Consider the following 22056-nt stretch of genomic DNA (forward strand, 5'->3'; position numbering starts at 1 on the left):
ACCACATGTAACACAACACTGCATCCTCACCGAACATCTGAGAGAAATGTATAACTTTGCTAATATTCAAGACCTATTCTCAGATAAATATGATAATAATGAAAGATGTTGTATAATATATAAAATTTTGGATGTATTTAAGACCTAATATAGTTCGTTGTTGTTGTTTTGTAAGAAATATTGATAGTTGCTTTTATTATTATTGTTTTTAGTTCGTTGTATAATATATAAATTTCATGATGTGTTTATAACCCTTTTATAGTATGTTGATTTTCTGAGGAAATGTTGGTAGTTTGTTTTGATTACCATTGTTTTGAGTTCTTTTTTAGCTATTACTTTTTTATGTTCAATTTGTGTCTTTTATTGAAGGATGTCTTTATTGCACGCGTTTGTAATAGTGTCTTTTGATATTGCCTATGGTCTCTTTCTTATATATTCTTCTAAATAATCCTTTTAAGTTTTGTTTGTTATTGTAAATTTTTTTTTTTTTTTTTATCGTGTTAGTTGTATTAGATTTCATCTTTAATATTGTTTAAGATTTGAGATCAGTGTACGTTTTACAGTTTTATCTACATTAGTTTAATGCTTCTGTTTTAGTTTTTAGTTCTAATTTTAGTTTTCTTTTACTATCAGTTATTTTTATGGACTACAGTGGTTGTGAATTGTCTTAAAAATTAATATTTATTAATCAGATTTCTATTTGTACATTGTTGCTGTGGTCAATAAACATATAATAATAATAATAATGTGTGTGTGTGTGTGTGTGTGTGTGTGTGTGTGTGTTTGTGTCTGTGTGCGTGTGTGTTTGTGTCTGTGTGCGTGTGTGTTTGTGTCTGTGTGTGTGTGTGTGTGTGTGTGTGTGTGTGTGTGTGTGTGTGTGTGTGTGTGTGTGTGTGTGTGTGTGTGTGTGTGTGTGTGTGTGTGTGTGTGTGTGTGTGTGTGTGTGTGTGTGTGTGTGTGTGTGTGTGTGTGTGTGCGTCGGTTCTCGGTCAAGCGTTTGTAGAGTATATGAAAGAGGAGGAGGAGGAGGAGGAGGAGGAGGAGGAGGAGGAGGAGGAGAACGAGGAGGAGGAGGAGGAGGAGGAGAAGGAGGAGGAGGAGGAGGAGGAGGAGGAGGAGGAGAAGGAGGAGGAGGAGGAGGAGGAGGAGGAGGAGGAGGAGAAGGAGGAGGAGGAGGAGGAGGAGGAGGAGGAGGAGGAGGAGGAGGAGTGAAAACGAGAAATGAGGAAAAGGAAGAAAAGAAGGAGCAGAAGGACAACAAAAACAAAACAAGAACAAGAAGCGAGACACAAACACAAACACACACACACACACACACACACACACACACACACACACACACACACACACACACACACACACACACACACACACACACACACACACACACACACACACACACACACACACACACACACACACACACACACACACACACACACACACACACACACACACACACACACACACACACACACACACACACACACACACACACACACACACACACACACACACACACACACACACACACACACACACACACACACATAAAAAAATAATTGATAAATAAATATTTTGTTAATATATATTAAGGAAAGAGAGAGAGAGAGAGAGAGAGAGAGAGAGAGAGAGAGAGAGAGAGAGAGAGAGAGAGAGAGAGAGAGAGAGAGAGAGAGAGAGCAGTGGGGGTAAGTAATGCTGGTATTGAGGGGGATGAGGGGATGACGCTGTGTTTCATCTATATAGTATTTTTATTTTCTTGTTTTCTTTTTTTCACACATATGTATTTTCATATGTATTCCTCCTCCTCCTCCTCCTCTTCCTCCTCCTCTTCCTCCTCCTCCTCCTCCTTTTCCTCCTCCTGCTTTTTTATGTCTTCTTCGTCTTCTTCATATTCGTGTAATTTTATAGTGAGCAAGAGGTGATGCTGCGACACATCTCATTAAATGGTTCTTCCACTCAGAATATTTAACCAAAGCATGTTACACTAAACGAAGAACACACTATATATATATATATATATATATATATATATATATATATATATATATATATATATATATATATATATATATATATATATATATATATATATATATATATATATATATATATATATATATATATATATATATATATATATATATATATATATATATATATATATATATATATATATATATATATATATATATATATATATATATATATATATATATATATATATATATATATATATATATATATATATATATATATATATATATATATATATATATATATATATATATATATATATATATATATATATATATATATATATATATATATATATATATATATATATATATATATATATATATATATATATATATATATATATATATATATATATATATATATATATATATATATATATATATATATATATATATATATATATATATATATATATATATATATATATATATATATATATATATATATATATATATATATATATATATATATATATATATATATATATATATATAAATAATAAATTGATTGAGGTTATTCCGTGTTGTTGAAGATAATGTTCATCCTGTGTCCTCAGGTCACAATGATCCACCTCTAATTCTTCTTGCTTCCTCACTGATGCACGTAAGGGTCACGGCTCCTTTTCTTCCCTTGGATGTGTAAACGCGGAGCTGAACTTGCACAGTGACACGAGTGTCACTGTGCAGTGTAAGTCATTTTGGCTGACCCCAAAACTAAACGTCAGTTACGTTGTGTGAATTGTTAACTGTGTCGAGGTTTTCCAAGGCTCTAAATGGCTGTCAGACCGTGGTGGCGTGAAAATGTTAGTGGGATATTAGTGCACAGGTGCTCGTGTATCGATAGAGACTCAGATAACAGAGATAACTGACTGAGGGAAATTAATATTTAGACAATTAAATATACTGAATCATATAAATGTATTATATCTATTGTTTTGAAGTGAGTGTTCATGATTGCAGTGTTGGTTTGGCAAAAATTCAGTATCATTAATGGAAAGGGTGCATCTCTGTTGCTGATGAAAAATAATCTTAATTCTTTACCCTCCTTCATTCTTGTCTCTGATTGGCTAAAGTCATATATATATATATATATATATATATATATATATATATATATATATATATATATATATATATATATATATATATATATATATATATATATATATGTACCACTCGAACGAAGGCAATGTAGTTATTATAGCTGTGGTAAAAAATAAACAAATTATATATATATATATATATATATATATATATATATATATATATATATATATATATATATATATATATATATATATATATATATATATATATATATATATATATATATATATATATATATATATATATATATATATATATATATATATATATATATATATATATATATATATATATATATATATATATATATATATATATATATATATATATATATATATATATATATATATATATATATATATATATATATATATATATATATATATATATATATATATATATATATATATATATATATATATATATATATATATATATATATATATATATATATATATATATATATATATATATATATATATATATATATATATATATATATATATATATATATATATATATATATATATATATATATATATATATATATATATATATATATATATATATATATATATATATATATATATATATATATATATATATATAATTTGTTTATTTTTTACCACAGCTATAATAACTACATTGCCTTCGTTCGAGTGGTACATACATACATAATTATAATATTAATAAAACACACACACACACTTTCTCTCCACCCAGAGACAAGTAAATGTACTCCACCCAGGCGTTCTCTGAACCCTGCCTGGCACACTTATTTACCGCTCAGAATCGATGGAGGAAAGTGGACAGAAGTGGAGAGAACTAGAGGGGGAGAGGAGGAGGAGGAGGAGGAGGAGGAGGAGGAGGTGAACGTGAAGAAAGAATGCAGACATGAAAGGAGAAGGAAGAATGATGGGGGAGGCAATGTAAAAGTTAAGATTTACCATGAGAGCTCTTAGAGGAGCCTCACCTGTTGACACACAGTCCATATGTTAAAGCAACATTTATTTTTTTAATAGCTTGTCATCTTCTGCATAGCGGTGATTGCGCTGATGTAAGATTGATCTCCTTTCCTTCCGTACTTGATACAATGAGCCGTGGAAAACATTGTAAGAATTCTAGAAGTAAACAAATATGGCTGCATTGAGAGCATTATTTTTCCTTCACGGAATCCATCAAGAAGACCTAGCCGGTGGAGAAATGAAAAGTAATGATGTTTAGAAGCTGCCGGCTTTCACAACGCTACAATTTTTTTTTTACTAAAAATACAAGAACTACCTATCTTGTGTATATCTTATCAATGTGCCCTACTTACTTATCTAACTTTCTACCTTCTTATATATCTACCTGCCTACACACACACACACACGCCCCCGAACTGTATTTACGTAATCAGTCCATGTACAAGAAGCAAAATAAGGTATAAGATAATGAATAAATAATATAGTGAAGGTATTGGCGAATCTCAAAAGATAAAAGTTACACCCAAGCTTTTCTTTCATTACCCAAGCTTTTCTTTCATTCTCACACATTTTTTTTCCGGATCAGCTTATGAACTGAACAAAACTGATATGAAAACGCTTCTTCTTTAAACATGTAAAGAAGAACTTATGATACAAAAAACGAACTCTGCTACCACAGCTCTCAAGTGATCCGGCGATGACTTCCTAGCTCCACCAGGTAACTCAAGTCAAATGAGACGGTGTTACTAATTCGCTGACCTTCTCTCTCTCTCTCTCTCTCTCTCTCTCTCTCTCTCTCTCTCTCTCTCTCTCTCTCTCTCTCTCTCAAACTAAGAAAATGTGAACAAATCATGCCAATGAGGGCACGTATGCGCATAATGTTTGTTCTTTTTTTCCTTTGATTCATATTTTAACTGGCACTCCATAATGTATCTGATTGAGGCTGTAGTATGTATAAAATTAATTAAATAAACAATCTCTCTCTCTCTCTCTCTCTCTCTCTCTCTCTCTCTCTCTCTCTCTCTCTCTCTCTCTCTCTCTCTCTCTCTCTCTCTCTCTCTCTCTCTCTCTCTCTCTCTCTCTCTCTCTCTCTCTCTCTCTCTCTCTCTTTTTGTGAGCTGCTGTCCGAACACCTGCAGAGATACATTCTTATGAAAAATATTCTAACCATTGTTTACCACTACGCAGTGTTGCCCAACGCATGACATGTCTTGTTACATTGACAATTTTACTTAACATACCATTAGTATAATTTTAAAATCGCTATGTGACCTTCGGACTGCTTTGTTGTGACTCTGCTAACTTCAAAGACTGAGGTAAGTGAAGTATGTTGAAGAGTAGAACACTCCAACTATATTCTATTTTTCTTTACATAAGTTTTTACTAATCAAAATTGAATTAGCAAATATGAAGTACGATTTGTATAAACTATTGAAAAAAAAAAATCAGGTCATCTTATAAAAAATGTATTCCTCCTTCAGGCCTTCACCCTTCTGACACACTCATAAGATAGCTCTTCAATGTGACCTACTTAGACAAATCGGTACCCACTGCTGCCAACAACATCCTCATAAGTAATATATATATATATATATATATATATATATATATATATATATATATATATATATATATATATATATATATATATATATATATATATATATATATATATATATATATATATATATATATATATATATATATATATATATTTTTTTTTTTTCTTCCTCGTGGTGAGAACAGCATCCTGAATACTTTCCCTACTACTGCAGCGTTATCAACGCGATCATTTTCACTTCCTGCCACGCCCCCCCACCAATTTAAGATTTAATGTAAGTTTTCTTGAGCAACATTGTTATTAAACCGAATTCTTAAGCGTTTCTACTTGGATTCATCCAAGTTATCAAAAAAAAAAATCACAAATGATTGCTGTATTCTCTTCACAATGCAAAGGAATCTCATTGGGTACTGATTTTTATTGTAAGCATGAACTTACGAGTCACGTTACATGAAGTTAACGTGGCATATTTCAAGCCTCCTAAACGTAAGCTGAATAAAGATAAAGGTCCTGACAGGTTTACGAGCGACAAAGAAACCTGTTTTGTTAGCCAAGGTCAGCGGCTTGTGCTAGCCGATTTCCTCCCTCTCCGAGACAGGGATGTAACGGTAACAAACATGTGTGTGTGTGTGTGTGTGTGTGTGTGTGTGTGTGTGTGTATCTATAATAACTTAACATCTCAAACTGATATCTAAAATCTCATGAACGTACATTAATACGAGTTTGATGCGCATACATTCTCTTCTCAATTATTTTCACCTATTTTGTTGCATTTTCTGGTATATAATTGTCATATATTTCCGACATCTTAACACTGACATAGTAAGTACAGGCATGTGTACGTTAATGCGCGCGCACACACACACACACACACACACACACACACACACACACACAATCCTTATCTATTATGGATTTAATTTTCTAATTAATAAATTTATTTTTCAATAGACAACGAAGGGAGACTGAATTGTTGCCATTATTAGACAATGCTCTCATTCGGCACTCAGTCTTAGCATCCTAGGTCTCTGCTTAAGGCAACAGGTCTAGTGATATAACCTTCCTCGTATTCCTATGTGTGAGTACCCACACTCATTCATTGACAAAACCGTAAAGAAGGGTGAGCAGCGAGGTGGCCAGTAACATTTCAAAAAGAGGCGAGGCTTGTGTGATCCTAATATAACGCAGCAAAAACATTACAAGGCGAAAAAGGAAACTCCCTGCCTGTTTCTATATTTCCATCTTCTTATGACTTAACTCCTTCAAGAGGGAGGTTTCAAGACACTCGTATCCTTCAATATTTTACTATCTCTTTGGACACTATTCGGGGACCGGCATCTCGGTGGGTCTATTTTTTGTTTTTATTTAATTGGATTTTTGTTGCCCTTGACCGGTGTCCCTCCTACATAAACAGACACACACACACACACACACACACACACATTTGATCGGTGATACAAATATTTTTCTCTATTAATACATTCACGTCTTGCTTGACCTTTATTTTTTTTCCTCTGCCTGCTAGTCCTTTTCACCACGGAAGTATTGTCACTACAGTTATATGCAGGGAAGTGTATGAAGGAAACCCTGCTACTCTTCAAAATCCTCTGTAAAAGCAATGCCAGCGGTGGCACCATGTCCTACTCCCTTGCATCACATTTCTAATAGATGCCCCACTATTCATTCTCTACGAGTGCAAGTAATAAGAAAATGGTGATGTGTTATTAATTGTGTACAAGTACATGATCTCCACAATGCCGAGAACTACCTGCTGGTATTTGATTCTCCTTCAACTTTCAATAGCCAGGTATGAGTTGTAGTAGAAAATGGAGGTTCAAGATAAAACTTTCTACATAAACTTAAGTAAATATATGATGTCGATGTAACATTTCGAGCTTTCGTGAGGAAAGCCCTCTCTACTTTCTATGGTTTAATTAAACATAACTCTCTACATATTAGACATCAATGGCCGACATCATCGACTGCTAGCTGCAAGGTTTATTTGTCATTTTGCTGTATGTGCAATATTTTATATTACTAAAAAAAATTCAGGGCACATGATAAGAATTATACAAAGAACGTGTATCCATATAATGACGCTACTGTCTTTCTACCCTTCCCCATGAGCCTCACTTTGCTGAACACTTTAAGAATCAGTCTAACCAAGGAATTTGAACGCTATAAAAATATTTCTTGCATTTTTTTAAAGCATTTATTTTTTTTATTTTTAAGGCAAAGAATCAGGGACTGATATTCATAAAAGTGTTTTTAATTTCTTCTAAAGTATAATTTGACATGATTTACTTTTAATTTATTAGAGGCGACTCTTTGGTGCAGCCAATATATTCCTGGGAGAGACTGAGCCTCTTGCACTCATTAAAATCCAGGAACGCTCTGAAGGCCTGAACATAATACATCTCCAAGCTAATACGAATAGAATACCCTGCCTACATTCTCATTAAAGGGAGACAACTGAGACAAACCGTCACCACGAATACATTAATGTTCACTAACACTTAAATAATTTTCCATATCTTGGCGTTTTTCGGTCAGATGAGAAAAAAAAAAAACACCACTCACACGGGTGAAATTGTAGTTGTAGTTAATTCCATCACAACATGAAAGCCATGCAACTCTTTTCTTTCATTTCTGGTGATATAAGGTTCATAGCTGACTGACTGAAACATGACAAACAGAATTACGTGGCATATAGCTGACATTTGCCAAACAATATGTAGTCACAATTTTCTCTTTCGCCATTATTCTAATACAACCTCATTCTATTCAAAACTGTGGATTTCTTGTTGGTTTATGCTTTAATTCCCATGATAAATAAGTGTCGGCAATCACAATCAGCAATTAACTGTAAATATTTAAGGAAACGAGTGGCGTAGTGTTAACTAAATGAAAAAAAAAAAGAAGATTAATTTACTCTTAGTGATAATACAACTTGCGCTACATGAAATTAAATTAATAAACAAATAAAAAGTAAGAAAACACATTGACATTATGAGTAGCGTCTGAAGTACTGCTAAGTGTGATTCAGGGTGCTCCAGCTCTTCAAATTATAACAAAATACTCCATGAAACAGTTAAACACACATCTCTTTTAACTTCAGATAGATGAAACCAACGCTCTATTCCCGATGCCGAGGTATTTATTGATGACTCCGCGCCAATACTCGGGACACACTGTGACTGGTTCCAGGGCGGGATATGCTTTATGTAATGCAAGGAGGGGAAGATGAAGGCGAAACGAATACCTTTTCTTCTTTTATGACCTTGTCCATAAAAATAATTAAATAAAAAAAAAATGTCCAGTAATGCTTTAGCTCATAACAATTTTGTGTATCTATATTTTCATTATTACTCCAGTCATTAATCAATCAATCAATTTATTTATCTCTTGCGTCTACAAACCAAATCCTTTGTTAAGAGGCACCAACTTAACTTTGATAATTTAGGAGAACCAATCTTAAAAAACTGAAAAAAAAAAAAGGTGTTAGAGTTTTCCATCCTTTAAATTCAATTCATAAGGATGATCTAAGTTTCTGCCCATGTTGAAGACAATAAATTTACTGTATTTTCTTAGCTTTTGTGCACAGATATATCACACAAGTATAATAATCTGCCAATAGCAACATACTACTATCCCCAGCAGGGTCCTGTTGACAGGCGACGTCAGACAGTACCGAAACTATTAGAGGGTTAACAACCATTTGTCTTCAGGCCCATACAACTGTTCAGAATTGCAGGGCTGCATAGTTCTCCTCACACTCCATCTTCTTGAGTGAAGTGACAGGTGTGTGTGTGTGTGTGTGTGTGTGTGTGTGTGTGTGTGTGTGTGTGTGTGTGTGTGTAGAGTTCTTAAAATCTTGTCTTGGAATATTAACGGTTGCAAAACTAAGTTAGAAAAGAAGAATGTGGAGGATATGTTACTGAAATATGAAATTGTGGCACTGGATGAAGTGAAAACATCGCTACGTGTATGCTTGCCTGGCTATGTTTCTTACATGATCTACAATCAGAACGCAGCTCATCGTGGCGGAACAACTGTTAGGATAAAAAACTGTCTCAGTGAAGATGTAATAAGAGTGGATACGAGCATGTGTGACCAGGTGTGGTTTGAACTGAGTTGTGTACCTGGAGTAATGTTTGATGCCTGCTACATACTCCCAAGTGACTCACTGTACTTCTCTCACGAGTCATTTGCAGCTATACACGAGAAGCTCATGGAAAACAACTGTGATAAGTGTTTAATATTAGGTGATGTAAATGCGAGGTTGGGCAAAGCTGTAAGAGATATTGCCAATAATATTGAATATGCATATCCACTCATACCAGATGATGTAAATACTCCCAATGATAACGCTTATGCCTTAGCATCAGTTTGTAAAGACAATAACTTAATTGTGATCAACAATCTGAAAACTCGTGAGAAGCACTTTGTAAGCAATCTGACATTTAAGAAAGATAGCACATGGATTTCCGAGTTGGATGTTTGTATAGCGTCAGAGAAGTTAGTCAGGAATATTGATTTGTTTCAGGTTCACCAGACAGAACACTTGCCATCAGATCACGCTCCGATAGCGGTCCAATTATGCTTGAATAAAGTCAATCTTGACCATGTGTTACGGCGTGCCTACCATTTAGGCGGTCATGCATCACTACTGGGGACTGCGGAGCGTGCTAAGATGACGAGTAAACCTATAAAATTCAATCAGATTAATCATGATATGTTCTCTAATTTAATTTCTAATGTGCATGTGGATGGTAATGATGTCACTGTAGATGAGTTTGCAGAAAAGGTGTCTGAAGTGTTGTACGAATGTTGCAGTAGGAGCCGTGGCGAGACGGCGGGAGGTGAAGGTAATGATGTACATGACAGGACATACACTGACCGCTGGGACAGACTCCTACAGGACCGTGATGATTCACGAGTATGGAGGGCGATAGATTGGAAGGGTAAATATCAGGGTGATTGTAAGGAAGATGGTCGTCCTTCTGATCAGGAATTTAAAGAATTTTATGAGGAAGTATTGAATCCTACTGTGGCAGATAATTTAGATGACGGAAATCATTTACCAGTAAATATTCCAATTCTAGATGACCAGATAAGTCAAGAGGAAGTTCAGAAGCAAATAGACAATATTAAGCCAGACAAGGCATGCGGTCCAGATGGAGTCTCTCCCGGTGTGTTAAAACTACTTACAGGGCAATGGTTGCTGATAATTACTACATTATTTAATACTATATTCGCGTCAGCTTCAATAACATGAGTAAACAATGTCGTTCAACGTACTGACATCCTAGTTAAACAAACAGAAGTACTCTTTTAGATTATTTCTAAGTACAGATTTTACTTTTTACTGACACAAGTGATAAAAATGAACTAATAAGCTAGATTGTATAAAAATGTTAAAATGTTAGAATTATATTCTGACTATATAGCCGTTATTTTTTTCTACTTAGTTATATGAAGACAAAATTAGGTGAACAATTTTACACTGATCCATATTAGAATATTGCTCAGAAAAAATATCTTGAATAGTTACAAAATTATGACTATCTCTCACATGTTGTGTACTAGGAAAATCTTGTACCACATGTGTTTCCGTCTGTATACAGCCACATGGACACAATCTCTCCTCTATAGGTAGACGACCACGTCCCCTCCTATTCCATCTGCCAGTCTCCACCGCTAAAGAGTGAGCTGACAACCTAAACTGTGTAAATGACATCCTCTCTCTTTCTGGTATACTATCCCTTACACGGTAAACCTCGTGAACAGATAAACCCGGATTGATTTCTCGGTAAGTCATTCTCCTAGATGATTCGGATCTCAAAATATCGTTCTTTAGTGATTCTGTTGTTAATATGATATCATCTAAATTATTAAAAATCAATCCGTGTACATATGTTCTCGTAGTATATCTAGTGTCCAGTACTTTATTTATTACCAACATTAGGGGATCGTCATTCATTACAGATCTTTCTCGCCACACTTTAGTGAAGAACTTTCTTTGTCTACTTCGTACAAGATCTTTTAAAGGTGGATATCCAGATTCAATGTAACACATATCATTGCAGGTGGTCTTCCTAACTCCAAGTAGCTGTTTTAATGCCCAGTTGTAGATTTTTGTGGCTGGTTTTAAGTCAGCGTTCAGCCACGACTCACACCCATACAGCACGGCTGACATGAGAGCAGCATCAAATATTCTCTTCTTTACGATAAAGGGCCAGTCACAATTCTTCTTTAAGAATAAAACAAATTTGTTAAAGTGTGCCATCTTTGCCTGCATGTGAGCCGCGACTGCCGCTGACACGGAACCGTCAGCTGTAAATGGTGAGCCAAGATAGGTGTACTGTGCGCACGACTCCACCACCAGGTCATCTACTCTTACTGCCTCTCTGTCGTGTTCTGTACCACATATAACAAAGAATTTTGTTTTTGTTGCATTGATCTTCATGCCATAGCTATCGCAGTACTGTTTTAGCAATGTTACTTTATTGATTAAATTATCTTTGGTTGTTGCAAGGAGCACCGTATCATCCATTAGGACTAAAATATGTAGCCAAGACAAGAAACCATCAGGATTACTATTTTCTTTGATAATCTTAATCAGGTCATTAACGTACAGGACAAAGAGCAGACAAGATGTTGAGCTACCCTGACGCACCCCGACCGTGGCTGCTACTATCACTGAACCGATGACACTGTTCGTTACCGCGTACATAGCAACAAGTGCCGCCAGCATAACACTACCACAACCCAACCGTTTCAGAACTGTAAATAACATACTTCTAGGTACCAGATCGTAAGCCTGAGTTAAGTCCACAAACATTACAAAAAGTTTCCTTTTCTTCCTTTTAGCCATATCAGTTAATAATCTTAATGTTACGATATGCTCAATGCAGCCACGATCTTTCTGTGCTCCAGCCTGCTCCCTGTATGGTTTGAACCATCTCTCCAGTCGCGCAAACAGTACCATATCAAAGAGTTTAGCGAGACAATTAATAATAGTCACACCACGGTAATTACGAGGTTCCCGTCTGTTACCTCTCTTAAATAACATGAACAGTTTAGCCGTAGACAATAGACTAGGATATGAAAAACGTTTATCATAAGTGTTTTTAATCTTTTTAGATACCAAAACGCGAAAATGCGTTAATACCACTCTATATGGAAAAACATGATATTTTTCATATATTTTACATTGTTAGGTACCAAAACCCCAAAATCAATGCAAAGCCCCCTGGGAAACGAAACGACATTACATTATGCCTATCTTATGAGTGTTTTTGTACATGTTAGGCAGAAAAACGGTAAAAAAGAATGGAAAGCACTCTATATGGGAATAAAAAACATTACCAGAAACTTGTTTTTAAGTCTTTATCAGCTTCTTGCGTATTGATACGCTTAAAACATGTAAAACACCCAGACAAAAAAAAAAAAAAAAAACACTACCAAAAACAAGTATTTTAATAGTTTTTGAGCTTAATACACAGAAAAACGCAAAAATCCATACAAAGCATCTGATATGGGAAAACGAAAAAAAAAAATAGATAAATAAAACAAGAAATGCGTATTACGACTTTTTTTTTATCATCTACGGTACCAAAACACTAAATCGCCTAAATAGAAATCTATATGGAAAAACAGAATAACATTAACAAGTAGAAGTATTTTCAGTGTACTTCAGATTGTTAGGTACGAAAACGCCAAAATCCATGAGAAGCACTATAGATGTGGAAAGGAAACTAAATGTCCAGAAACATGTCTTTTGAGTGCTTTCCAAATTCTTACGTACCAAAAAGCTAAAACACCTCTTATGGAGAAACAGAATAATATTACAAAAACATTTATTTTAAGTGTTTTTGAGCTTGTTACGTAATAAAACTCCAAACTGCATGAAAAAGCAAAGTATATGGGGAAACAAAAGGACATTACGAGAGACGTGTATAATGGGTGTTTTTGACCTTCTTAGGCACCAAACCGATAAAACGCATTTAGAAAAAGAATAACATTACCAACAACGAATATTTTTAGTGTATTTCACATTATTAGGCTCAAAAAATGTTTATAATCATATTAAGCAACAAAATGCTGAAAAAGCATGGAAACACCATATATGGGAAAACAAAACAACATTACCAAAAACGACTTTTTTACAGTTTTGAGGTATTTACTTTAAATAGAGAAACAGAACATTACGAAAAACGAGTATTTTGAGTGTTTTTCACATTGTCAGGTAACAAAACGGCAAAATGCATGCAAAAACTTTTATATAGGGAAAACGAAGCGACATTACCAGAAACGTGTCTTTTGGGTGTTTTTTTTAGCGTGCTAAACAGCAAAACGCTAAAAAGCATGGAAATCAACCTATGTTGGAATGCAAAACATTACAAAAAAACGTGTCTTTTGATAGTTTTCGTCGTATTTACCAGAACGCTAAAAGGCATGCAAAACACCTTTGATAGTAAAACATTACCAAAAAAAAGAAAGTATTTTTCAGTTTTTTTTTTTTTTTACCTGTTACGTAGAAAAAGGAAAAATGCAGGCAAAGTACACTAAAAGAAACGAAAAAAACATTACGAGAAACGTGTTTTATAAGTGTTTTGAGCTTATTAGGTACCAAAACGCTAAAAAAAACGCATGAACAGCACTCTATATGGAGAAAATAACATTACCATGAACGTGTATTTTGAATGTATTTAACATTATTAAGTACCAAAACGCCAAAATGCATGAAAGAAAAAAAAACATATATGGGTAAAATAAACGACATTTCCACAAACGTGTTTTCAGTATGAGCGTGTTTGGCACCAAGACGCAAAATAAATAAATAAATAAATAAATAAATAAATAAATAAATAAAAATATATAAAAAAATGGAAATCACCATATATAGGAATACAAAACAACATAACAAAAAAACTCTTGTTTTTAGCGATTTTGTTTTGCGTACCAAAACGAGAAAAAGCACACAAAGTACTCTTTGTGGTGGAAAAGAATAACATTACCAAAAAACAAGTGTTTTGTGTGTTTTTTAACTTGTCACATAGAAAAACGGCAAAATGGCAAAGTACACTATATGGGGAAACGAATAGTCATTACGAGAAACCAGTATCATGAGTGTTTTTGAGCTTCTTAGGTTCGGAAACGCTAAACGGCATTAATAGCACTCTATATTGAGAAACAATACAACGTTGAGAAAAAAAAAAACATGTATTTTTAGTGCATTTCACATTGTTAGGTACCAAAATGATAAAATAATTACAAAGCATCTTAAATGTGGAAAGGAAACAAGATCCCCGGCAACGTTTTTTGACAGTGTTTTTTTTTTTTTTTTTAGCGTCTTAGCCAATAAAACATTAAAAAGCATGGAAATTACTTTATAAGGGAATGCAAAAGAACTTTACGAAAAACGTGTCTTTTGAATAATTTTGAACGTCTTACGTACCAAAACAGTAAAACGCATGAAAACACCCTTTATGGCTAAACAGAATAACAGTAAACAGAAAAAAACAGTATTTTGAGTTGAGTTTATTACGTAGAACACGACAAAATGTATGGGAAGTACCCTATATAGGGAAACGGAAAAATATTACGAGCATCGTCTATTATAATTGTTTTTTTTTTGAGAATCTTAGTTACCGAAACGCTAAAACGCATGCAAAACAAAATAAATTATATGAGGAAACAAAAGGACATTTCCAGTGAAGTTTTTATGAGTGTTTTTGAACTTTTTAGATACTATAACGTTAAAGCGCATGAAGAGCACTTTATATGGAGAAAAAAAAGTATCAACATGAACGTGTATTTTGAGTGTATTTCACATTATTAGCTACCAAAACACCAAAATGCATGGAAAGCAACCGATATGCGGAAAAGAAATGACATTTCCAGAAACGTGTCTTTTGGGTGTTTATGACCGTTTTAGACTTTTTATGTGCCAAAAAAACAGATAGAAAAACGCCAAAATGCATAGAGAGCAACCAATATGGGGAAACGAAAATATATTACTAGAAACGTGTATTATGAGCGTTTTCGAGCTTCTTAGGTACCAAAACGCTTCTATCGCTGTTTTTGTGTTAACTGCTCCACTCATACTGCTGTTCTAGACAGGGTGGAATCAAAAGCTTTTCGTCTCATCAACTCCTCTCCTCTAACTGACTGTCTTCAGCCTCTCTCTCACCGCCGCAATGTTGCATCTCTAGCTGTCTTCTACCGCTATTTTCATGCTAACTGCTCTTCTGATCTTGCTAACTGCATGCCTCCCCTCCTTCCGCGGCCTCGCTGCACAAGACTTTCTTCTTTCTCTCACTCCTATTCTGTCCACCTCTCTAACGCAAGAGTTAACCAGTATTCTCAATCATTCATCCCTTTCTCTGGTAAACTCTGGAACTTCTTGCCTGCTTCTGTATTTCCACCTTCCTATGACTTGAATTCCTTCAAGAGGGAGGTTTCAAGACACTTATCCACCAATTTTTGACCACTGCTTTGACCCTTTTAGGGACTGGCATTTCAGTGGGCATTTTTTTTTATTAGATTTTTGTTGCCCTTGGCCAGTATCCTTCCTACATAAAAAAAAAAAAAAAAAAAATTAATTAATTGTATGTCTCCCCTCCTGTGGACTCACTGCACAAGACTTTCTTCTTTCTCTCGCCCCTATTTTCACCTCAACGAAAAAGGTATCTTTTATATGTTTTTGAACCTCTTACGTACAAAAACGGTAAAATGCATGCAAAACACACTTTATTGAGAAAAAGAATAACTTTAGCAAAAATCATTTTGAGTGTTTTTGATATTGTTACGTAGAAAAACGAAAAAAAAATGCATGTAAAGTACTGTATATAAGGAAACGAAAGGAAATTGTGAGAAACGTGCATTATGAGAGTTTTTTGAGCTTCTTAGGTTACAAAATGCCAAAACCCCATGAATAGCAGTCTATAAAAAGGATCAGAGCAACATTACCAAAACCGTTCATTAAGAGTGCGTTTCAGATATGTACCAAAATGCCATAATGCATGCAAATTACCCTATACGGGAAAAGGAAAAGAGCTTTACAGAAACGTGTCTTTTGAAATTTTATGAGCGTAATATTCACCAAACAACTAAAAATCATGGAAAACACACTATATTGGAAAATATAACATTACCAAAAAAGCCTGATTTCAGTGTTTTTAAGCTAATTACGTACCAAAACGTTAAAACTCATGCAAAACACCGTTCATGGACAAACATAATACCATTACCAAAAACAAGTATTCTGAGTGCTTTTGAACTTGTAACATAGAAACACGCCAAAATGGAAAGTACTTTATATAGGGAAACGGAAAGACATTACGAGAACCGATTTTTTATGGTTGTTTATATATTTCTTTAGGTAAGAAAACGCGAAAACGCATGAATAGCACTCTGTATGAAGAGACGAAGCATTACTAAAAACGTATATTTTGAGTGTATTTCACATACATTTTTCAGCATACACAAAGATGTTTGCTAAGGACCATATATGGGAAAAGGAAACGAGATTTCCAGAGTTATTATTTTTTTTTCAGCGTGTTTTTGCACTAAAACGGAAAAAAAAAACATGGAAATCACCATATATGGAAATACAAAACTTTACCAAAAATTTTTCTTCAGTTTATATATATATATATATATATATATATATATATATATATATATATATATATATATATATATATATATATATATATATATATATATATATATATATATATATATATATATATATATATATATATATATATATATATATATATATATTTTTTTTTTTTTTTTTTTTTTTTTTTTTTTTCAGCGTGTTTTTGCACTAAAACGGAAAAAAAACATGGAAATCACCATATATGGAAATACAAAACTTTACCAAAAATTTTTCTTCAGTTTTTATATATATATATATATATATATATATATATATATATATATATATATATATATATATATATATATATATATATATATATATATATATATATATATATATATATATATATATATATATATATATATATATATATATATATATATATATATATATATATATATATATATATATATATATATATATATATATATATATATATATATATATATATATATATATATATATATATATATATATATATATATATATATATATATATATATATATATATATATATATATATATATATATATATATATATATGTATATATATATATATATATATATATATATATATATATATATATATATATATATATATATATATATATATATATATATATATATATATATATATATATATATATATATATATATATATATATATATATATATATATATATATATATATATATATATATATATATATATATATATATATATATATATATATATATATATATATATATATATATATATATATATAAAGGTTTTGCTCAAACTTTTGCTAAAAACTCTTCCTTGGATGACTCTGGGCTTGTTCCTCCCTCTCCTCCACCCTCTGACTACTTCATGCCACCTATTAAAATTCTTCGCAATGATGTTTTCCGTGCCCTCGCTGGCCTAAACCCTCGGAAGGCTTATGGACCTGATGAGGTCCCTCCTATTGTTCTCCGAAACTGTGCCTCCGTGCTTGCACCTTGCCTAGTCAAACTCTTTCAGCTCTGTCTGTCAACATCTATCTTTCCTTCTTGCTGGAAGTTTGCCTATACTTAACCTGCTCCTAAAAAGGTTGACCGTTCTAATCCCTCAAACTACCGTCCTATTGCTTTAATTTCCTCCCTATCTAAAGTTTTTGAATCTATCCTCAACAGGAAGATTCTTAAACATCTATCACTTCACAACCTTCTATCTGATCGCCAGTATGGGTTCCGTCAAGGCCGCTCTACTGGTGATCTTCTGGCTTTCCTTACTGAGTCTTGGTCATCCTCTTTTAGAGATTTTGCTGAAACTTTTGCTGTTGCCTTGGACATATCAAAAGCTTTTGATAGAGTCTGGCACAAAGCTTTGATTTCCAAACTACTCTCCTACGGTTTCTATCCTTCTCTCTGTAACTTCATCTCAAGTATCCTTTCTGACCGTTCTATTGCTGCTGTGGTAGACGGTCACTGTTCTTCTCCTAAATCTATTAACAGTGGTGTTCCTCAGGGTTCTGTCCTGTCACCCACTCTCTTCTTATTATTCATTAATGATCTTCTAAACCAAACTTCTTGTCCTATCCACTCCTACGCTGATGATACCACCCTGCACTTTTCCACCTCTTTTCATAGACGTCCAACCCTTCAGGAGGTAAACATATCACGCAGGTAAGCCACAGAACGCCTGACTTCTGATCTTTCTAAAATTTCTGATTGGGGCAGAGCAAACTTGGTATTGTTCAATGCCTCAAAAACTCAATTCCTCCATCTATCAACTCGACACAACCTTCCAGACAACTATCCCCTCTTCTTCAATGACACTCAACTGCCCCCCTCTTCTACACTGAACATCCTCGGTCTGTCCTTTACTTGTAATCTGAACTGGAAACTTTACATCTCATCTCTAGCTAAAACAGCTTCTATGAAGTTAGGTGTTCTGAGACGTCTCCGCCAGTTTTTCTCACCCCCCCATCTGCTAACTCTGTACAAGGGCCTTATCCGTCCATGTATGGAGTATGCTTCACATGTCTGGGGGGTTCCACTCATACTGCTCTTCTAGACAGGGTGGAATCAAAAGCTTTTCGTCTCATCAACTCCTCTCCTCTAACTGACTGTCTTCAGCCTCTCTCTGCTCTTCTGATCTTGCTAACTGCATGCCTCACCTCCTTCCGCGTCCACGCTGCACGATACTATCGTCTTTCTCTCACCCCTATTCTGTCCACCTCTCTAACGCAAGAGTTAACCAGTATTCTCAGTCATTCATCCCTTTCTCTGGTAAACTCTGGAACTACCTGCCTGCTTCTGTATTTCCACCTTCCTATGACTTGAATTCCTTCAAAAGGGAGGTTTCAAGACACTTATCCACCAATTTTTGACCACTGCATTGACCCTTTTATGGGACTGGCATTTCAGTGGGCAATTTTTTTATAAATTTTTTGTTGCCCTTGGCCAGTGTCGTTCCTACATAAAAAAAAAAAAAAAAAAAAATATATATATATATATATATATATATATATATATATATATATATATATATATATATATATATATATATATATATATATATATATATATATATATATATATATATATATATATATATATATATATATATATGTATATATATATATATATATATATATATATATATATATATATATATATATATATATATATATATATATATATATATATATATATATATATATATATATATATATATATATATATATATACACATACTTACGAAGCAAAACACTAAATCGTATGGAAAATACCCTTTATGGAGGAACATAATAACATTACCAAAAACAAGTATTTTGAGTGTTTTTGAGGTTGTTACGTATGAAAACGCCAAAATGCAAGGAAAGTACCCTATATGGGGAATCGAAAGGAAATTACGAAAAACGTCTATTATGATTGTTTTTGAGCTTCTTTGGTACAAACAAATTGCGAAAACACATGTATAGCACTCTATATGGACAAACAGAACAACATTACAAAAAAAAACGTTCATTTTGAGTTATTTCACAATGTTCGGTACCAAAACACCAAAATGCATGCAAAGCTCCCTATATGGAGAAAGGAACGAGATTTCCAGAAACATATCTTTTGATTGTTTTGAGCGTGCTAGGCACCAAAACGCTAAAATCCATAGAAAGCACCCTATATGGGAAAATAAAACATTACCAATTTTTTTCTTTTTTCAGCTCTTTACATACCAATACGGTAAAATGCATGGTAAATACCCTTTATGGAGAAACATAATATTTCCAGAAACTAGTATTATGAGTGTTTGTGAAGTTGTTACGTAGAAAAGCGCCAAAATCAATACAAGGTACCATATATAGGGAAACGAAAAGGCATTGCAAGAAACGTGTATTATGTGTGTTTATGAGCTTCTCAGGTACCAAAATGCTAAAATGCATGAATATAACTCTATTTGGAGAAACAGAAAAAAAAAGAGCATTACCAAAAATTGTGAATTTTAAATGTTTTCACTTTGTTAGGTACAAAACTTCAAAATGCCTGCAAACCTCTTATATGGAGAAACAAAACGACATTACTAGAAACGTGTCTTTTTAGTGTTTTTGAGCGTTTTAGGACCCAAAACACTAAAAAGCTTTGAAATCAATCTAACATAAGAATCAATTCTTATGTAAGAATATAACACAAAATTACAAAATCGTGTCTTTTTTCTTTACATGCTAAAACGCATGCAAAACATCATCTATGGAAAAATATGATAACATTACCAAAACCAAATATTTTGAATGTTTATGAGATTGTTACGTAGAAAAACGCCAAAAAGCATCCAAACTATTCTACATGGGAAAACGAAAAGATATTACGAGAATACTGTTTTATGAGTGTTTATGAGCTTCTTAAGTACCAAAACGGAAAAACTCCTGAATAGCACTTGATATGGCGAATGAGAACCTCATTACCAAAAATGAGTATTTTGAGCGTATTTCTCTCTGCTAGGTACAAAAACACTAAAATACATGCAAGACATCTTTTATGGGGAAAGGAAACGAAATTTCCAGAAATGTGTCTTTTAAGTGTTTATAAGGTTAATAGGCACCAAAATGATAAAATAAAAAAAATAAAAAATGGAAGCCATCCTATACGGGATAACAAAATAATATTAACAAGAGCGTTTCCTTTCAATGTTATTGAGCTACTTACGTGCGAAAACGCTGAAATACATGTAAAAAAAAAAAACACTTCAAGGAAAAAGAATATATCTTCACCAAAACATGTACTTTGAGTTTTTTCCCTTTGTTAGGTACAAACAACGCTAAAATGAATGCAAAAAGCTCCTATATGGGGGAACGAAACATGCCTTTTTGAGTGTTTTTGAGGTTGTTAGACACCAAAAACGCTGAGGAGCATGGAAATCACACTATATTGGAATATAAAACAACTTTACAAAAACTGTTTTTTTTTTTTAGCTTCTTACGTACAAAACGCTAAAACGCATGAAAAACACTCTTTATGGAGAAATTGAACAACATTAGCAAAAACAAGTATTTTGGTATTTAAAACAAGTGTTTTCAGCTTGCTACGTTAAATGTAGCAACATGCTTGTAATGTACCTTATAGAAGGAAAAAATAACATTACGAAAATTGTGTATTATGAGCTTCTTAGGTATCAAAACACGAAAACGCATGAATAGACCACTATATGGAGAAACATAAAATCATTACCAAAAACGTGCATTTT

At 33.1% G+C, this 22056-nt stretch overlaps 1 protein-coding gene across 1 annotated transcript; it reads right to left on the bottom strand.

Moving 5' to 3' along the window:
- Positions 1 to 11246: 11246 nt before the first annotated feature.
- Positions 11247 to 12432, bottom strand: LOC135092302 (uncharacterized). Its single transcript, XM_063990756.1, has 2 exons — positions 11639 to 12432; positions 11247 to 11292 (listed from the first exon to the last, which is right to left on the bottom strand). Exons 1-2 carry the CDS (start codon positions 12430 to 12432, stop codon positions 11247 to 11249), a joined length of 840 nt encoding a protein of 279 aa, XP_063846826.1.
- Positions 12433 to 22056: the final 9624 nt, after the last annotated feature.

The sequence above is a fragment of the Scylla paramamosain genome, chromosome 39 (genome assembly GCF_035594125.1).
Source record: "Scylla paramamosain isolate STU-SP2022 chromosome 39, ASM3559412v1, whole genome shotgun sequence".
NCBI classification, from domain to species: domain Eukaryota; kingdom Metazoa; phylum Arthropoda; class Malacostraca; order Decapoda; family Portunidae; genus Scylla; species Scylla paramamosain.